The following is a 20423-nucleotide window of genomic DNA, read 5'->3' on the forward strand; positions in this document are numbered from 1 at the left end:
CCACTTTTATTCAATATTGTTACTGAAGGACGCAGTGCAATAAAGTAAGCAGAACAAACAAAAGGCACATAGAATGAAAACGAAGAAGTAAAACTATCTTTATTGCAGACTCTATAAACACTATATAGAAAAGCCTAAGGAATCTACAAAAAAGCTAAGTGAGTTCAACTGGTTTCCAGGATACGAAATCTATATATAAATACCAATTGTATTTCTACATATGAGTGAAGAACAATTGGAAATTGAAATTTTAAACATACCATTTATAAAAGCATCAAAAATATTAAATACTTAGGGCTAAAATTAAAAAGAAAAAAAAAGACGTGCAAGACTTGCATGCTGAAAACTACAACACATTGCAAAGAAATGTTCAAAGAAGACTAGATAGATATATATCATGGTCATGGATCAGAAGAATCAATATTATTAAAGTGTCAATTCTTTCCAAATTGATTTAGAAATACAATGAAATCCCAATCAAAATCGTACCAGACTTTTCTATAGAGACTAACAAGTTGAATCTAAAATCCGTATGTAAATGCAAAGGACCTAGAACAATCAATAAATTTTTACAAAGAAGAACAAAGTTGGAGAAATTGCACCTAATTTCAAGGCTTATCATAAAGCTCTACTAATCAAGAGTTTGATACTGGAGTATAAACAGAGATCAAAGAAACAGAAAAGTCCAAAGTAGACCTACACATATAAGGTCCATTGATATAAGACAAAAGTGCCAATGGCAACTCAATGAGGAAAGTATAATCTTTTAACAAATGGTACTGGATCAACTGGACAGACATATGCAAAAAAAATCAAAAGGAACCTCAGATGTTATTGCACACCATATACAAAAATTAACCTGTAATGAAACAGAGACCTAAATGTAAGAGCTAAAACTACAAAATTTCTAGAAGAAAACAGAAGATCTCAGTAATCTTGAGTTAAAGACTTGTTAAATAGAACAAAGTACAAACTACACACAGAAAAAAAAAATCAATAAACTAGAATTTATCAAAATTCTAAATGTTTGTTTCTCAAAATATACTACTAAGAAAATTAAGACAAGCCACCAACTGGGAGAACATATATGCAAAATACATACCCAAGAAAAAACTTGTATTCAGAATACATAACAGACTCTTATAATCAAATAAGGTGGCAATTCATTTAAAGATTTAAACAGACACTTTGCCAAAGAAAATGTATGGATGGAAAATAAACACAAGGAAACATGCTCCAAATCATTAGTTCTTAGGGAAACTCAAATTAAAACCACAATGAGAAACCACTACACACATCCACTAGAATGGCTAAGATTACAAAGACTGATCACAGCAAGTGTTATCAAGGATGTGGAGCAACTGGAATTTTCTTATACTGCTGATGGGAATATAAAATGGTACAATCACTTTGGAAAACAGTTTCTTAAAAAGTTAAACATACACCTACCATACAAGCCAGCCATTCCACTACAAAGTATTTACTCAAGGAAAATAAAAGCATATTTCCATAAAACTTACACACATATTCATAGCTGCTTTATTTTTAATAGCCAAAACCTGGAAACATCCAAATGTTCATCTACAAGTGAATGGATTTAAAAAATTGTAGGTATTTCCATAAAATGTACTCAACAATTAAAAAAAAAACCTATTGATGCACGCAACATGGATGAATCTCAAAATCATTATGCCGACTAAAAGTAGCTAGACAAAAATGTACATAGTATAGATCCCACTTAACATGAAATTCTAGAGCAGTCATATCTAATCTACAGTTATAGAAAGCAGGTCAGTGGTCGCTTCAGGCTGGTGCAAGGGAGAAGATTGACTACAAAGGGGCATGAGGGATCTCTGGAGTGATGGAAATGTTTGCTATCTTGATGGGTGTGATGGTTTCACAGGTGCTTACATGTCAAAACTCATTAAGTTGTGTATTTTAAACATAAGCAGTTTATTGTACATCAGTAAAGCTTCAATAAAACTATAAAAGAAAAAGATGACCAAAACCTAGGGGAGACTTTTTCTTAAGAACACAATAGAAAAGTACATTTTCTTTGTTCTTTATTGTTGGAGGGGTGAGGGAGAAGGAGATGGAATTAACTATTCCTTAATAATGCCAACAAAATATGTAAAACTAATAAGCAGAAATTTCCCCCAACAAACTATGAGACTAGGAAAAAGAAATTGACAAAAATTAAAAGAGAAGTTTTCAGATAACTTTCAGACTAAGTAAAAAAAAAAAAGAAAACAATTCTGAAAACTTTGATCAGAGTTTTGTTATCCAGAACAATAATTCTGACCCTAAAATTTCTCACTTAGTTCATTTTTCTAGGCCAGTGTTTCCTGGACTTCAGATAATATATGAACCTCTCCTGAAGGAAAAAAAAATTCTTACAGACCCCAGCGTTGACTTAATTTGGTGCTTCCTTAAATATGTAGAAGCGGGCTTCCTTGGTGGTGCAGTGGTTAGGAATCCGCCTGCCAATGCAGAAGTCACGGGTTCAAGCCCTGGTCCAGGAGGATCCCCCATGCCGCAGAGCAGCTAAGCCTATGCACCACTGAGCCTGCACTCTAGAGACCACGAGACACAATTGCTGAAGCCCAGGCGCCACAACTACTGAAGCCCATGCACCTAGAGCCTGTGCTCCACAACGGGAGAGGCCACCGCAATTGGAAGCCCACACACCGCAACGGAGAGTAGCCCCCGCTTGCCTCAACTAGGGGGGGGCCCGCGTGCAGCGACGAAGACCCAACACAGCCAAAAATAAATAAATAAATTTTTAAAAAATGTATAAGCATAAAATTAAGTTAATTGACCCTTAAACATGAAGACTTAGGAGCACTGACCCTCACTGCTGTTGAAAATTCACCTGTAACTATACAGTAGGCCCTCGTATCCGAGACTCTAGATCCTTGGATTCAACCAACCATGGATCATATAGTATGGAAGTACGTATTTAGTGAAAAAAATCCACACATAAGTGGACCCTCGCAGTTCAAAAACATGTTGTTCAAGGGTCAACTGTATACATTCCTTTTGTTTACAGCTCTTCTACAACCACAAAATAAAATTTATCACTTAAAAATTTTAAAGCCAATAAAAATGGAATCAACATTCATTTAAAGTGATAGGTGAGATAACATTGCTACAACTAATCACCAGTGCTGGGGTAAAAGAGTAGAAGGAATTATTTATGTGTTATATGTTCCAGTTAATAGCCAAGATTTTTAAATAATCTTCATTATTTTTCTTCTGTAAACAATGAATTGGCTTTAAATCACTGCTTCATTAAGGTTGATGGGATAATCAATTTATTAGTACACCCCAAAACAAAATTCTAAAAATTAAAATACTCAGTGAAAATGTCATAGAACTTACTGCTAATAATACTACTAATAATAAGTGTTACAAATTGGTATTTATAGAAACAAATGGCGATCCATGCAATGTAACTGCTCACAAAAATATAATTTGCATATATATATAACATACATATACATACATACATATATACACACCTATCCACCCACAATACATATATATACACACACCCACAATGGGCCACATGATCAGTCGGCTCTCCCATCACTTTTCTCTCTTCAAGCTACCATGAAATACCTTATTCAGAGTATACCATGACATCTTATGAGGCCTTCACTTGGTGTAAACACATAATCTACATGTCAGCCCTATGTTCTTTTATCAGTTTGTGACAAAGTAATACACTACTCAATTGCTCTACGTCTTTTTCATGATTTCAAACCAAAGCTTCATTATAAGATTTCAGTTACTTAGAAATTCTATGAAAACACCTTTCACCCGTAATTATCACTACAAAAGAAAAATTTAATAGCAAAATAATTCAGTATGAATACTAAGGTTGAAGATGATTTTCTTAGTTTTACATTACTACACTTCAGCCTGATGTAAGTTCTAATGCAGCAGATTTGTCTACCATACATGTGGTCTCTTTTGATGGTCACTTAAGCAACAATTCAAACACAAATACGGGTACAAAAATCTGCAATACTATGGTAGTCATTCAGACGATCCAGAATGTGCTTATACTAATTTATTTATAATTTATCACCAAGATGAAAACACAAAGTTAGAAAATTCTCATAGAACTTTAGGACCCTGAAGAATGAATCATTAGATCCATTATCTCTAGGCCCTAGAGATACTACATTAGAACACCTCGGTCAAAACCATGATATCAGCTATCACCCATTCTCTAATGACTCCCCAAATCTCTAGCTCCCTCATCTTTCCTAAGCTCCTGACTTGAATAATCTATTTTTTTAAATAAGGTATCTGTACCTGGATCTACTGAAATCATTTTAAACTCAACATGCATTCTATGTCTGAACTTACCTTTCCACCCCAAATCTACCTTTCCACCTTCTCATCCTGAGCTGGGCCCTAACTCAGTGAATATACCTTCTTCTATCCAATCACCTAAGCCACAAACTTGGGAATTATTCTTAGATATTCTCCCTTTCTCATACTCTCCCTATCCAATCTCTCTCTATGCTCTCCTTTTCCTCTATTGCAACGACTTCAGTTCAGGCTATCAAAATTTCTCATGTAAACTAACAATTTTCTCACCTGCTTTCTAAGTAGGTTCCTTATCATTTCTATTGTCCCCCAGTTCAAGTCCTTAGCCATATCAAATATAGCTGTGTGTGTGTGTGTGTGTGTGTGTGTGGGCACACATGTGCACGCACACAACCAAGGTCAATCAGGGCCCAGAAATGATGAAGATGTGAACAAAGGTGGTGGCTATGGAAATAGAAAGATGAAACAAAATTGCTAGAAATAACAGGGTGAGAGAATAGATAAGAGCTAAGACCTAACTGAATATGGAAATGAGAGGAGAAGAGCAAAGACTTAAAGAACTATGTAGAAAGATACAGGAGGTATTAGAAACCTTCTGCTCCAAACTTATGCCCTGAAAGGCAAAGATCATTTTTCCTCAGGTCTCGCAGCTTGCACCCTAAGCGACCCGAGGACAGTCATTCCATTTACCATAATAAAGAATAACAGTAGAAGCATGCAGGGAAATAATAATTGGACTCATTATAAATGTGTTAAATTTCAGGTTCCAATAAGATAACGATACGGAATTGTCCAGAAGATTTTTTTTTTAAGTTTAGATTTGAAGTTCAAGAGTGGAGATGTTGATTTGAAAGGAATTAACATGACAATACTGTGACTATACAATGATATAACTCCTTTGGGAAACAAAAATATGAAATCTGAAATGTGAGTCTTACACCTGTTTATTAAGCTACTGTACTAAAAATTTTAGTATGTGCTCTTAAGAAACTTGGTTTAAGTTCTTCCCTGACTGATACTGCTCCCAGGTACTTTAACAAGTAAACTTTCCTCTTAAAATGAAAGTATGTTTACTATAAGCCTCAAAATTATTCCAAGTAATTTTAAATAAAATGTCTAGACCATAATCAAAAATAACCAAGCACATAGGAAACTACACTCCATAACCAAGAACCAGTAGAAATGACAGAAAACAGGAGCAGACCCAAAAAGATTTCAGATGTTGGCATTTCCAAACATACCCTATAAAACAATGCAGACTATATTTAAAGAAATAAACAGATAAAATAAAACAAAGTATCTACCAAGATAAGAAAATAATAAAAAGCTACACAGACTTAAGAAAACCAAATGGAATTCTTAAAAATAAAAATACAATTAAAATTAAATATTTAATCAATAGGTTTAACAGATTTCACACAGCTGAAGAGAAAATTAATAATCTAGCAGCTAAGTCAGAATTGACTATACAGAGTATAGCAAGGAGAAAACAAAAAGACAGCAAACAAAGAAATAAGAGACAGTGGTTACAATAAGACTATCTCAGTTGGTGTCCAGGAAGAATAAAGAAAGAAAATGAGGCATAGGTAATGGCCGAGAATATTCCAAAATCGAAGAAAGACACCAATCCACAAAAATTAAAAGGCCCAGTGAATTCTAAGCAAGACAGATAAAAAATAAATCCACACCTAACCATTACTGCCAATCTAGAATTAAACATTCAGGAAAAAAGACACTTACATGAAAGAAGGCAAATAAAGACATTCCCTGGCAATATGGAGAGGGTTCATCATCAGCAGACTTGTACTAAAGAAATTTATAAAGGACATATTATGGGGGAGAGGAGGGTTGATCTCAGTTGAAAGGTATAGATTGCAAGAAGGAATGGAAAGCAAAGAATGTGGTAAATATATAACTCTAAGTAAATATTATATAAAACAATAATAATAATGTCTTATAGTACTAAAAAAAAAAACCCACAACAAATGCATCTAAATAAGGAGGAAAAGTTAATGGGGTCACTGCTCTGAAGTCCTTTTACTGCCTGGGAGAATTATGAAGTATTTCTTATTGATTAATATTTAGACTTGAAAAGGTAAACAGATGGCAAAATTTCTAGGGTAACCAGTAAAATTTAAAAAAAAAAAATTTATATAGAGAATAACTTCCAAACAACTAAAAGAGCTAAAAATAAAATGAGGAAAAAAATCAATACTCTAACCACAAAGCAATTATGCTGGTAATTAACAGCAAAAAGAAAAATACAAGAAAAATTCCCAAATGTTTTGAATTTCTGGTATATTAAATACTGAGACAAATTCCTAAAAAGGAGGAATCTTTTTTCCCACCCTTGAATCTGGGCCAGGCTTGTGACTTGCTCTAGCCAACAGAATGGGTGGAAGCCTTTCTGCTTTCACCCTGGCTTCTTGGAATGCTGACCTGAGACCACCATGTAAGGAACTGGTATAGCCTACTGAATGATATAGTCACTTAGATGAAAATCAAGGCATCCCAGCCACCAGCCAGCACCAACTACCAGATATGAACCTTCCAGTGCAGCCAATCCTCTACTGGGTTCCTCATAAGGGAACCCAAACAAAACAAGCAAAGGAACTACCCAGCCATCCATAGAAATAAGGGGGAAAAATAACTGTTGGGGTGGTTTGTTATACAACAATAGGTAACTGACATAAATAAAGAGATTCGCTTTGGTTTGTGAAAAGTCATGGGTCAAAGAAATTTTTAAAATATTTGAAACGAATGATATACATATCAAATGATATGTTTACAACATAAGAGTTTACATATCAAAAAAACTGTGGGATGCAACTAAACAGTGCTTAGAGAACTTTATAACCTTAAACGAATACATTAGAAAAGACAGAAAATTCATCATCTATGCGAACATTAGAAAAAGAACAAAATTAACTGAAGTATAAAGAATAAAAGAATACAGATAAAAGCAAATAAAAATGAAATAAAAGACACTCAACAGAGGTAAAGCAAAACTGAAAGTCAGATTTTTAAAAAAATTGACACCTTACAAACTCATGGCAAGATTGATCAAAAAAGAAAGGGCACTATAACCAATTTTAGAAATTAATCTATAAATTAGATGAAATCCTCATCAAAATCCCAACATGCTCATTCTAAAATTTAAATAGAAATAAAACCAATGCAAGAGTTGATACCTGAGGCACATTTCATATTTTTATAAGATTCACTGCATTCATAAAGGTTCCTCCAAAGCATCTATAAGAAAGCATTAACTACTTATTTACAAGTAGTGAATCATTAGGTTCATAATGACACTTAAGAAGAATTCATTGGTCACCTCCAGAGAATAACAAGAAACTGATGTATAATAAAGAAGCAAACATCCATCCTGCCTTTCCTAACTGAACTGTACCACTGGGGAACCAAATAGATGAAGAAAACTTCCTTTTTACAGAAGCATTCCACCTTATAAATGAATAACCGAATTCAAATATCATCATTTTGTAAGACCTAATAAACTCATTGTTCTAGGTATCAAATATCAGTGGCTGCTCAAATCACAAAAAGAAACCACCAGACCTTATATACCTTGTGACAGAGAGTATACCACATCAACACCTAGGAAGCATTCTTGTCCAAAAAATAAAAACAAAATCTAAACTTTAGATCCAACTAGCAATTTACAGGAAATAGAGAATGAAGAAAAATTATACAACTGGCATAATCCAAATTACAGAATATGTATAGGTGAAAACACCTGGTTGCTTCAACAAATAAACTATAACAAAGGGGAAAGAGAAATGGCATGCAGACTCATAGATTAAGAGAGACCTGAACAAAAAATCCCACAAACACATCTGAATTATACTGCTTAGGAGCGCACCTTTGGGTGATAAAATTATAAAGAAATGCAAAAATGTAATTACTATAGAAGTCAGGATAGTACAGAGAAGGGGCTGTGACTGGGAAGGGGCATGTGGCTTCTGAGTAGATGGCAAAGATATTTCTTGACCTGGGTGGCAGTTACAAAAAAAGTCATTAATTTATATACATGTTTTATGCACTTTTCTATATTTGCTGTATAATATACAATAAAAATGTTTTAAAAATCTTAAGAGTATTTCACCATGACTATATTTTAAAATTAATATACCACAATAAAATTGTTAATCTAACAATTAACATAACTTTGAATTTAACATTTTTTCTTAGCCCCTGAATGATTCTTGACTGTTCTTCTGAATCTGAAACCGAGTTCCCTTACTGAGTCTATGATTACTCTCTCTATCCAATTCTTTATTCCCTTTTTTGTCCCCTCTGACCTCAATCCTGTGCTAACTGAACACTAATCAACCAGAGTCAGAGGACGAAGACTGCTACTGTCGATAACATCGTTAATGTACTAAAATTCCTATTATGTATATCATCATTAACATACAAACCCAGGTTGTTTCTCCAGGGCAAGATGAGCTGATGGACCCCCAAGCCACGGACCACCTGGTCTGAGCCTCATAAACCAGAACATCCCGACTCCCGAAACTATGATGAAGAAATGTCACAAGATGATGATTAGTCCCAGCTTTCGTTCTTCCCCTTAAAAAAAAAATCCCTAACTCAAAGACCAAGATGGAGTGGATCTGAAGCTTGTCTCTCTCTCTTGCTTGGCGCCGTGTAATAAACCCTTACTTTGCTGAAAACACCTGCTGTCAAGAGTTTGGCTTTCTGTCCAGGGGCGCATGAGGCCTTGCTTGGTTACAAACCTAAGTATATCTGAAGGATCTGATAAAAATGTTTTATTCTGTCTTTTACCCTCCACATGGCTAATTCAAACGTAAGAACTCTTATAATCAGGTACCATTTTTACCTTTCTGATTACTCACCGATAAAATAAAGATAATAAAACAACTATCTCAAACGACTGTTGTCAGGAATAAATGCAAAGTATTTAGAACCTATAATATGGCAAGTGCTCAATAAATAGTTAATAGTAAGGTTACCAGCTTCATGTCTTTGCAGTCCCTTCTTCTCAAATCATAACTCCACTAACGCCATCCTTTGCTCATGCTACTTTCTCTACCTAGAATGCCTTTTACGCCTTATCTCTTAAGATCAGGCACAAAAGTGAAACCTCCCCAGGTAACAACCAAAACAATCAAACATTCCCAATTCAGTGCTCCCTCCCACAGAATTATTATTAGACCACAGGTCTAGTCACACTGACTTGTACGACTTTTCTATATATTTGTATTTCCAGGGGTTAGAAATAATGTTCTAGAAATAATGTTCATCAATTTGGTATCTCAATGCCTAGCTTAGAGACATACAAGAAGCATTCAATAGAATGTACTGGATAAACATTGTATTTCCTTCCACATTGAAAGTTTCTTCACTGAAGTAAGGGGAAGTAGCTATTTTGTTGAGCCGGTGATAAAATAGAGAGAAATGTATTCATTCATCAATAGTTAAATTGGAAATTATCTGATACGTTAAAAATGGGATCATTTCATTGATTCTGTCCTACACTTGCCTCCCACAGTGCCTCCACTGTTTTACTAAACACATCTTGGGCATTACTGCAGGGGAAAGAAAATGAATACCATAGTTGAAAACACCTTAAATCTAATTTCCTGATGCAACAAAATTGTATCACAGGTAAATGGAGAATAATATTTTAAATAAAATATACCAGGAGTTTCTTTTTTTAACTAGAAATTTGGTGTGAAATGTCCAGACACAGGATTCCCTCTTTTAATAGTCTGTGGGTTTCTTAACAGCAAAAATCTTGCCTAATTTAATTTTTAATCTTCCCAAGTGCCCAATACAAAACTAAAATGAAATGGGTTCTGTCTTCTCTCACTACGGGATCCATCTAGGAAACAGACCTACTCTTATTCACTACTGTGTGTTCTCAGCACCTAGCACTAAATGTTGAATGAAGGTACAGACTTGTATCATATCCCCCAACGCTCGAGAATAGGACCTTTTTTTCATCTCTATAAACCCAGCATCTGACATGTAGCAAGCACGAGATGTTTTGTGAGTTAGTGCATGATCTTTGGGTCCCTTTCTTTGAGTGGTTCATTGATTCCCATGCCACCCTACTTCCTCCAGTCCTTGCTCTGGAATGAGGAAAAGATCTGATTCTACCTCAACTTAAGTTAACTTCAGTTAACCTCTAAGATATAATGAAGAAAGAATGACAGTAACACTGAATATGGAGTCAGAAGATTGAGTTTGATGTAAATTACCAAGAAGCATTTTTATAAGCAAATTAAAAACATGCACAGTAAAACGGAAATGTAACAATATGCCAATACCATATTAATCAAAGCTAAGATGCGTCGGCTGTAAATTGCATCCTAATTTCAGAGAAGCTGAAATGTAAGAACGTCCTACTCACTAAAGTATGATAAATTTATAGGACCATACTTTTTCCTTCTGAGGAGACACTATGTGTCTCGTTGCTTACTTCATAGGTTTATGAAAGTGTAAATGTTTTAAACAGCGACATGCAGTGACCTACAGACACAGTATGCTGATTAAATAACCAAATTATGATTTACCTAGAGAAGCTGCCTCATTCCACATAGTACATTTATTTTTAATGCCAACAGATAACTATTGGCACTAAATTAATGCCAATAACTTCTTAAGCAGAGAGTAAATCATACAACCCATGTTTATGGCTATTATTATGGTGCCATTACAGTGGTATGTGAGATTGTTACGTCTATTCACAGATATCAAATTAGCTGAATGCTTTGATGAGCTTTATTTTCAATTTTATACTTTATTAATTTAATTGCAATCATTCAGGACTGCTAATTAGCCAAACAACAAATGCATGTTTTTTTTAAAAAAACACCTTTACCACACTCACTAGTTTTATCTAGCAAGGCTTCAAACTATCTTAATATGCATAATAGTTCCCAATGAAGAGTGCAACCATCAGTTATCCAGACCATTTTATCCTAATGCTTATGGAAGGTTATATTCTTAAAAGAGATGCCTAAAACAAAAGTTATTTCCTCATAAAAAGAATGTTATGATAAAAGCCATATTCTTAAGCAAGGGTCTTATGTCTAATTTTTTGTAGAAATGACTACAAATGTCATTTATAAAAACTCTAACATTCTGTAAAAAAAATCACTCCAAAAAAAATAACAATAGGGAAATACAGTACCCATTTTGCATAAAATTTAATTTGCCACATATAACTCTAAAGAAAATTATAAAGAGCGCCTATCTCTCTTCTTCGTAACTCCAGTTTAGGGAATTCCCTGGGAGTCCAATGGTTAGGACTGACTCCATGCTTCCACTGCAGTGGGCATGGGCTCAATCCCTGGTCAGGGAACTAAGATCCTGCAAGCTGCGTGGTGAGGCCAATAAAATAATAATAATAATAATTCCAGTTTATATTTTATTGCAACAGATTAGAAGGTGGTGATATTCATCATCCATGACCGAAAAAGGAAGACCATTTCCCACTGACTCCATAGCAAAAACATCACAGAGGAGGAAGGATTCTGACTGGCCCAGTATGGATCAAATGCCTAGCCCGACCGTCAGAGTGCCAAATATCACCAGAAGGAAAGGTGTGAAAAGGTACCAGGTAAGTTAAAGATGAGAACCAATACAACCCCCAAAAGGTATCATTTAAAAGAAAGGTTATAGTGACATAAATACATTGTTCTATACTTAGTCCTGTCCGATAACTTATTGACAAAATATACAGAAAGAATACTAATTAAATGTGCAGGATCTACTGTATAGCACAGGGAACTCTACTCAATGTCTGAGGTGACCTAAATGGGAAGGAAACCCAAAAAAGAGGGGATATATGTATATGTATAGCTGATTCGCTTTGCTATACAGTAGAAACTAACACAACATTGTAAAGCAACTATACTCCAATAATTTTTTTTTAATGTGCATGATGAAAAAAAATTTAGGAGAAAGTGATGTGCCCAAACAAAGATAAGTTGTAAATACTCACACCCAGGTTTAAAAAAAAAAAAATCAAACACAGCAAGCTAAGAAGGGGAAAGGAAGGGAAAACAATTGTGCAAGCTAAAATATGAGTGAAGAATACTGACTGTCACAAAAATGAACGTAACCTCACCTATTTTAACAAAAGTTTTGGATTTACAAAGCAGGTAACAGCCCACTCCACTCTGTCAGTCAGACCACACTTAGAATAATGAATTCAGTTTCAGACCTCCCTTTAAGGGGTGGAGAAATAGAGTATCATATTCAGGAAGCAACAACTGAAAAAACAGAGGACTGAAACCATGTCACATAAAAGTAACTTAAATACTTTCCAACTCTGAATGAGTCTATCAATTTGAAAGGTTTCTTTAGGGAGATTTTGGTGGGCATATTTGAGGAAATTTTTATGAAGGCTCAATAGTTACTGAGTACATAACAATGGGATGTTTTGCTGTCCTTTGGCAAGCACAGGGAAAGCTAAAGCTATCTTCTATTTACTGAGCTTTGTTCCAGCTATTGAGTTAGGACATTTTCTCATTTGATCCTCACAACTACTGATTAAGTAAATACTATTATCCCTGTTCTACAGATGAGAAAACTGAGGCTGAAAGAGGCTGAGTAAATTGACCAAGATCACAGGTCTAGCAGATGGCTGAATAAAAACCTGAACCCATATCTAACACCAAAGACCATGTTTTATACTATGCTGAGTGCCTCCATAATAAAGACAGGTTTCTGCATATAAAAATATGCATTCTTGGAAATTAAAATAATCCTGAAACATTATTTTACATCTCGAAAGTAGTTCCCCCTCCAAAAAAATTCAAACATCCCTTAATGATGATTAGAGAATTAAATTAGCACTCATTCATAGTACTCTATGGCACGATTCTTAAAAAGTAATATGTGGAATTTGTGTAGCTCCAGAATGTTTATGTTTTCCTTTTCCACAAAAACTAAAGAAAGCTTATAACCTTCATTCATTAATCCTAATTCTGGCAATTTATTCCAAGGAAATAATTCAGCAGAGACAGAAATGTTCACTCACAAACACACACAGTATTATCTGTAAAAATTACAGAAGCAATCTAGATACCAAATATTTAAGGGTAAAATAAATTATGATATAGTCACACAAAGGAGTATTTATGTATTTCTTTTAAAATATAGTAATGAGGTTCATGTAGAAACACAGGAATGATGTCTATGCTTTAAACGAAAATAGCAAACCATGTATATAACTGTGTAAAAATATATGCATATAAATAATAAAAGGTAATAAAAATAAAACAATATGTGTGTTATGGTGATGACATTATGCATGATTTTTAATAGATCTTTATTGGCGTATAACTGCTTCACAATACTGTGTTAGTGTCTGTTGTACACCAAAGTACGTGATTTTTAATTTCTTAAAATTGTCTTTAATGTTTCTACTCTATTGTTAACTGTCAAAAGCAGGTTATAAAATAATGATACTATTTTTATAAATTTCTAAGACTTGCTTTACCCATGCATATAGAAGGGGCCCGGCTCCTAAAGAACTCATAATATACTTCAGGACACATTTACATGTGTAGCAAGAAAAAAATTGTTATTTAAAACAAACAGTAACCACAGCTCTAAGAAAAATGGGAGGGAAAACAATGAGGATGTATGGGGAAAGAGAATTCCAGGCAGGGGAAAAGCAACTGCAAAAGCCCTAAAATGGAATGCCTGGCCAATGATGCTAATGTGCCCAAAGCTGAGAAGTTTAATTATAATAATTAAAAAGTCAGTACCCAGTTACCCCCAGCATACCACAGACAGCTGCACAGTTCTGAGAACATGACCTGCATCAGTTGGTTTCTGTATAGAGCTGCTTTTCCTGGCAAATCCTTTAAGGCCTTCTTTACCTATAGCTGCTTAAGCATCTCCTTTTTATTCTGAGGATCCATATGGCGATGAACCCTACAACATCCACTCATGGTTCATCCTAAGGGTCTCATGCAACTCCAGCCCCTCACCTGACACACGCCTGTACTTTGCAGAACATTCAGTGGGCCTGTGAAACTGAGAAAAGTGAAGCCAGCCCCTTCTAAAGCTTGATATGAAAGGGGCAGATCTCAAGAAGGAAAGCTGAATTCAGTATGCAGGAAAGCTGTAGGGAGGTTAGTGGGGACAGAGTACAGGGAGTAGAAGCTAGAGATATGGAAACATCCAAGGGGTACAGAAAAGACCCAGCAACAGGCCACAGGGCTGAGGCTCAGGGGAAAACAGACAACAAATTTCCAACAGTGCGAATGTACAAGAAACTTGTAAATAAAAGAACTTCTCCATTTTAAGCTGTTCCCTATGTTGCAATATAATCCCTGCCACTACTCCCAAATTTTCAGTAAAGCTCTACTACAAATACTGCTTTGTGACTGATGCTTTGGAGGAATCAAGGCAGATACCAAAATGACAGGCTCAAGAGACAACATACAAGTGGGTTCTAAAATAGAGCAGAAGCACAGAAGTAAGGCATGACTAAGAGAAACACAAGCTCCCTGAAACTCTCCAAAAATATTTGGTTATTCCTACCATCTATAGATTGGGGATTTGAAAAAGGACGAAGGAGGATCCCATAAGCTGGTGGACATGGCTACACTCCGATGGCTAACAACTAGATCATACCCAGTCAAACAATTAATAGATGAAAAAAGAAAAGCACCTAAATACATGGTTCATAAGATTAAAAAGGGGTTGTTTAAAATTACTTCATGGAAAAGGTGACCCTGATGTAACCCTTAAAGGATAAGAGTTGAAGAACAGAGGATACAGGAAGAGATATTCCAGGCATGGCTAATATCATGAATAAGGCTCCAAAGCCAGGAATGAGTGTGGCCTGTTCAGAAAACAGTGCAGAAACTGGCCTATTTGGAACAGAGAGTAGTCACTGGCAGGCAATGGAATAAAAGATTAGCCAGGTAAGGTGAGACCAGATAAAGGAAGGTTCTGAAATCCAGGAAGAGAAATCTGAACTTTGACAAGCATTCATGGGAAGAGAAAGAAAACTGCTTTGTTCTGTTTTTGTTCTTTGTTTGGTTTTATTAAGATTATAAAATAGTTTGGCAATGTAGACTGGTCTCTTCCCTGCCTTATAATACTGGCCCACTGATTTCCTACCCCTCCCTACCCCCCTGTTCCTGTTATATAATCTCAGGTACACAACTATCACTTCTCTGAAGATAATGCCTTTACTCATGTTTGAACTAGTACCCCATCTCCAACTGCCTGTCAGACAATTACCCTTAAAAATTCTTCAAATGGGCTTCCCTGGTGGCGCAGTGGTTGAGCGCCTGCCTGCCGATGCAGGGGACACGGGTTCATGCCCCGGTCCGGGAAGATCCCACATGCCGCGGAGCGGCTAGGCCCGTGAGCCATGGCCGCTGAGCCTGCGCGTCGGGGGCCACAACAGTGAGAGGCCCGCGTACCGCAAAAACAAAACAAAAAAAAATTCTTCAACTATCCTACATCATTTGTCCACCCTATAAATACTTACTGAATGTCTATCCTATGACATGTGCAAACTAGGAATTTAAAGATGACTCAGTCCATGTCCTCCAGAAACTCACAGTCTGATGCAGGTAGAAGCCAAGAAAATAAACTACCATACAGAGTGGTAACTAGAGTAGGGGAATGCTTAGAGCAGCCTGAGAGCAGAGGACAACAACATCAGTTTGGAGATCAGGAAAAGACAGGAAAGTGCTAACTGAACTGAGTCTTGAAGGAAAATAAACATCAGAGGGTGGGAAGAAGTGGTGGGGATGACTGTGATTACAATAAGACTGCAACGGCTGGGCAGAGCCTGTCCTACTCAGAGTGTGTTAATTCCATATGGCTGGCTGAGTCGAAGTAGCAAAGGACCAGATCATGAACATCATTCACTCATGCTAAGAATTTTGTATTTTAGAATAGCTGAAAGATTTTAATGAAGAAATAACATGATTATATTTGTGTTTAAACTGAAAGAGTACCACCAAGCTTCTTCCTCCCATAAAATGCAACAAAAATCTAATAAGGGCTGCTACTGGCATTCAATTTATCTCCAGTTATTCATTCCTACCCTCTTTCTAGGCTTAGCTCACATTCTTCATAAAACCTTCCCTAACTCTTCCCAAACACATTAATCTCTTCTTTCTCAGAATTTTTAATATATGACTGTCTGTACACTGCATTGTCATCATCTTACATTTTTAACTAATTCACACTTAAAGATGTCATATATTTTTTAATGTATGTGTAACACACACGCACACATACACACACCTCTCCATCCCATAGCACCTAGTAATACAACATTCAATACTTCCTTTGCACTGAAATACATGGTCTCCTTTATCCATGAGTAAAAAGATTCCACTGTTCCCCATATAAATAATAAACAAAATAAGATGTACGATTAAGCAAAACTAGGGTGAAAAAGGTTAGTACGGTGGTCATGTAGAATGAATACAAGAGAACTTTCTGGGGAGATGAAAATGTTCTAATTTATGAAAGGGATGTGTTATACTATCGTACCCATTTATTTTAAAAAAGTACAAGATGTGTACAGCTCAATATATATAAATTTTACCTAAACATCTGTAAAAATCAGGGGCGGGGGGCAAGGAGCTATAAGAAACAAGAATGGTAAGATGTTAACGGCACTTCTTGTGTGAAGTGTATAGGAGGTCCATTATATTATTCTGCTTACTTTGAATGTGTGTGCAATTTCCCATAATAAAAAGTAAATTTCACCCAGTCAAATCATATGTAACTAAAAAATTATTCAGAACATTAAATTACTCATTCTCCCAATGTCTGGAATAAAATGACACTGTAACTTTTAAAGTGATTTTATTATCTTTATTAACTATCTGGTTCTAAGGAATATCTTCTAAGACAAATCTACTCTCAATAGCATAGACAAATAAAGGTCAAGCACTCACAGGTTCCTTCATTAGGCACCAGATAGTAAAATTAATTCGCCCTGTTACCACAGTCACCCGACAAGCCAGTAAAATATAAAGTTAGAATTTTCTCATCTTCAAACTATGATGCCAAAGATAGCAACTGAAAGATATCCAAATGATTATGGAAGTATATTATCTACAAAGATAGATTTGACACCATTCTTAATGGTTTTATAGTAATTCAACCATTTTACCTCAGTAATTTAAACATCATGCTTATCTGCTCATAATTTGCACTCTCCTCCCACAAACTAATGTGTAAAATAAAGATTTTCCTCACTACTGCCAGTGCAAAAGATTAACAACAATCTTTTGTTCAGTAAATTAACTGCTGCATAATTTAATCCCCCAAAAAGTTTACAAAGTTTCTCAAAAAGAGGTTTGTAAAGCATTTTATATAATAATGAATAAACACTTAAATTATTTAATAAAACTGATTGCATTATACCATCTTGCTATTATTGCTACTATTTCCCATTAGATTATATTTAAAATTTCCGTCGCTCAATAATCTATGGCCTTATTAATCAGTAACTACTTTAGCTGTGACTGGAAGGGACTTGAAAAGAGCTTCTGGGTTGCTGATAATATTTTTATCTGGGTGCAGATGACGGTGATGATTACATGAGTGAGTTCTATTTGTGAAAACCCTTCAAGCTCTACACTTATATGTATTTTTCTACAACTATGTAATACTCCAATAAAACAAAGTTTTTAATTAAAAAAATCATAAAAGCAAGCCAGAGCTGTTAGGGCTGTCCTCAAATCCCCCTCTCCCATACTAAAACACCTGTTCTATGCACTAAAACACTTCTCTGTAAAAATGTAATTCAAAGTTATTTTATAGCATTCAGCATTTTCTATTGGCATATTCCCAGATAATAAATAACTTCCATTTGCAACTGGGAGATCAGAAAGTACACAATCTAACAGAAAATTTTGTTTATATTTTCCAGAATAAATCATTTTAAAAGCAAACTGAAGAGAGGAAAAGTGAATAGGTACTGTACTGTCCTGACAAAGAAGCAAATCATTTTCAACTTTGTTAAGCAGATTTAGGAAGGAAAAGAAAGACCACTGCTTCAGACTAATAAGATAAAGAAGCCAGGGGAAGGTTAGTAAGAACTTCATGGGAAGGAAGGCCACTTGTCAGTGTTTTAGTCCAAAATCTACTACTAATAAGATATATTAGGCAAGTCAAAACCGAAGGCAACAGTACCTGCCCAAAGAAATGAAGTAAAATGGATGAAAGCACTATGCTAAGATTTAATATGAAATATCCAATAGTAGCAAGAATGCGTTGGAAGTAGCCTTTTCTCATTCATTTGCTGAAGGAAAGTGACTCCCAGCAAATAAAAAATTATGTCTTGTAACGCCACAACAGTAACTCAATTCTCTCTCTTCCTTCTCTAATCTTACAATCTCCCAAAGTTAAATTTAAACATTAAAATTCTCGAGGGAGAAGCAGCGGAATATTATCAAAAGGGATCTGGATCCTTATCTAGAACACACTTTCACGTTCCACCTGCGAGTCAGGGAAACGAACCTTGCCCTCCAAATACCTCGGAACCGATTCAGCTTTTCCGATGAAATGCTCGGGCGTTCACTGGCCAACTCGAAGGGGACATCACTTTAGAAAGCAACTTTGCCAAATGGACCCAGGATAGTTCACACAAACCATCCTCGCGACTTTCAACAGCAACTACTAAGGAATCGTGCCAAACCTCACTCATCCAATGACTTAGACAACAGCCTCCAGCCTGGTGAGTCCAATCCCCTTCCTCAAATCACATATACACGTCCACAAAGCAAATCCACGGTCTGTCAGGAGATGAGATGGCAAAACAAGAATACACCCATAAAGTTGATGCAAAAAGGAGGTGGTGGTGCTGATGCAAGAAAGGGGAGGACATCAGGGGCGACGGCCTCGGGGCAGAGGCACGGGTTTGCTAGCGAGCGCAGGAAAAAGATTCGCACACCCGGGGGCAGAGTGAGCAGCCGGACAGGCCGGCGGAGCGCAGGGAGCACGGGGGAGGCCGGGGCGCGGGGACACCGGACATCCTGACATTGGAGCCTAGCAGCGGCCGCAGCCGGCCCCCTCTCCGCTTGACCTCGCGGGGCAAAGGCACTCGTCCGCCGGGCGAAGAAGAAGAGAGCGCGGGGAGCTCACGTTCGGGCCCGGGAAGGCGGCGCGGCCACGGGCCTTCTTACCCGTGCAGGCCGAGGGCGCGGCGCCGCTTGTGGAGCAGGCAAAGCAGCAGGAACGCGGCCCCCGCCAGCGAGGAGTTTCGCACGGTCAGGTACTTGCTGAAGGCCGCCATGGCACAGCCTTTGCTAGCGAGACGGGGACAGGAACGGGGACACGGCGGCGCCTACCGTAGTGCAGGAAGCGCGGGGGAGACTGGGAGGAGAGGAGCGCGCTGGGGGCGGGCAGTGCCGGCCGCGCAGGACCGCCCCCTGGCGCGCGCCGCCGCACCGGCCGCGCGCCGGAGCCCACCTCGGACTTTGGCTCGTGGGGAGCGCGCGCGGGCGCCACGGAGGCCGGAAAGGTCCCGGGACGCGCTCTGCGCACGCGTGGACCCTCGCAGGGTCTCTGGGAAAGAGGGCTCGGAGACGGCCCTGGGCCTGCCTCTGCTGCTCCTGGCTGCTGCTGGGTCAGTGTGTCGCCCCTAGCTCACCCCTACCCCCCACCTCCGCGCGCACACACGCGCAGGCTTTCACACGAACTGGAAAAGCGGGCCTGGCCTGCGCCGGGGGCTTCGTGGGACATGCCACTCCACCTCCAGGATGGGCCGTTACCACCCTCTTAAAGGAGCCAGGAAGAAGGGAAACGGCCCCGTCACAGAGCATTTACACAAAACTGAGGGCACAGTAATCCTTTAGATGAAAACAGCTGTCGGGAACTCTCCGAGGTGTACGGAAATGTGGAAAGAATGACTACAAATCAAAAACCTTTTGCCAAGCCGGTGTTTTCTAAACCATAGATTATAGTCTCTAGGGGATTGTGATATCGGTTTGATAGATGGAGACCACCACTTCTTTTTTTTTAATGAAATCTAGAAGAATAGAACACAATAGAACAATCTGAGAGTGCATTACATGTAAAGGAGTTGTTTTGAG

The 20423-nt window shown here is 37.3% G+C and overlaps 1 protein-coding gene across 1 annotated transcript in view; it reads right to left on the bottom strand.

The window, feature by feature from the left end:
- The window catches only part of ABCD3 (ATP binding cassette subfamily D member 3), an 82385-nt gene extending 62683 nt beyond the window's left edge, over positions 1-19702 (bottom strand). The window contains exon 1 of the mRNA XM_030868716.3: positions 19515-19702. Coding sequence (XP_030724576.1) covers positions 19515-19624 — 110 coding nt within the window. The 5' untranslated portion in view covers positions 19625-19702. The remainder of the gene's footprint in view (positions 1-19514) is intronic.
- Between the last annotated feature and the right edge of the window lie 721 nt (positions 19703-20423).

The sequence above is a fragment of the Globicephala melas genome, chromosome 1 (genome assembly GCF_963455315.2).
Source record: "Globicephala melas chromosome 1, mGloMel1.2, whole genome shotgun sequence".
Taxonomy (NCBI): Eukaryota; Metazoa; Chordata; class Mammalia; order Artiodactyla; family Delphinidae; genus Globicephala; species Globicephala melas.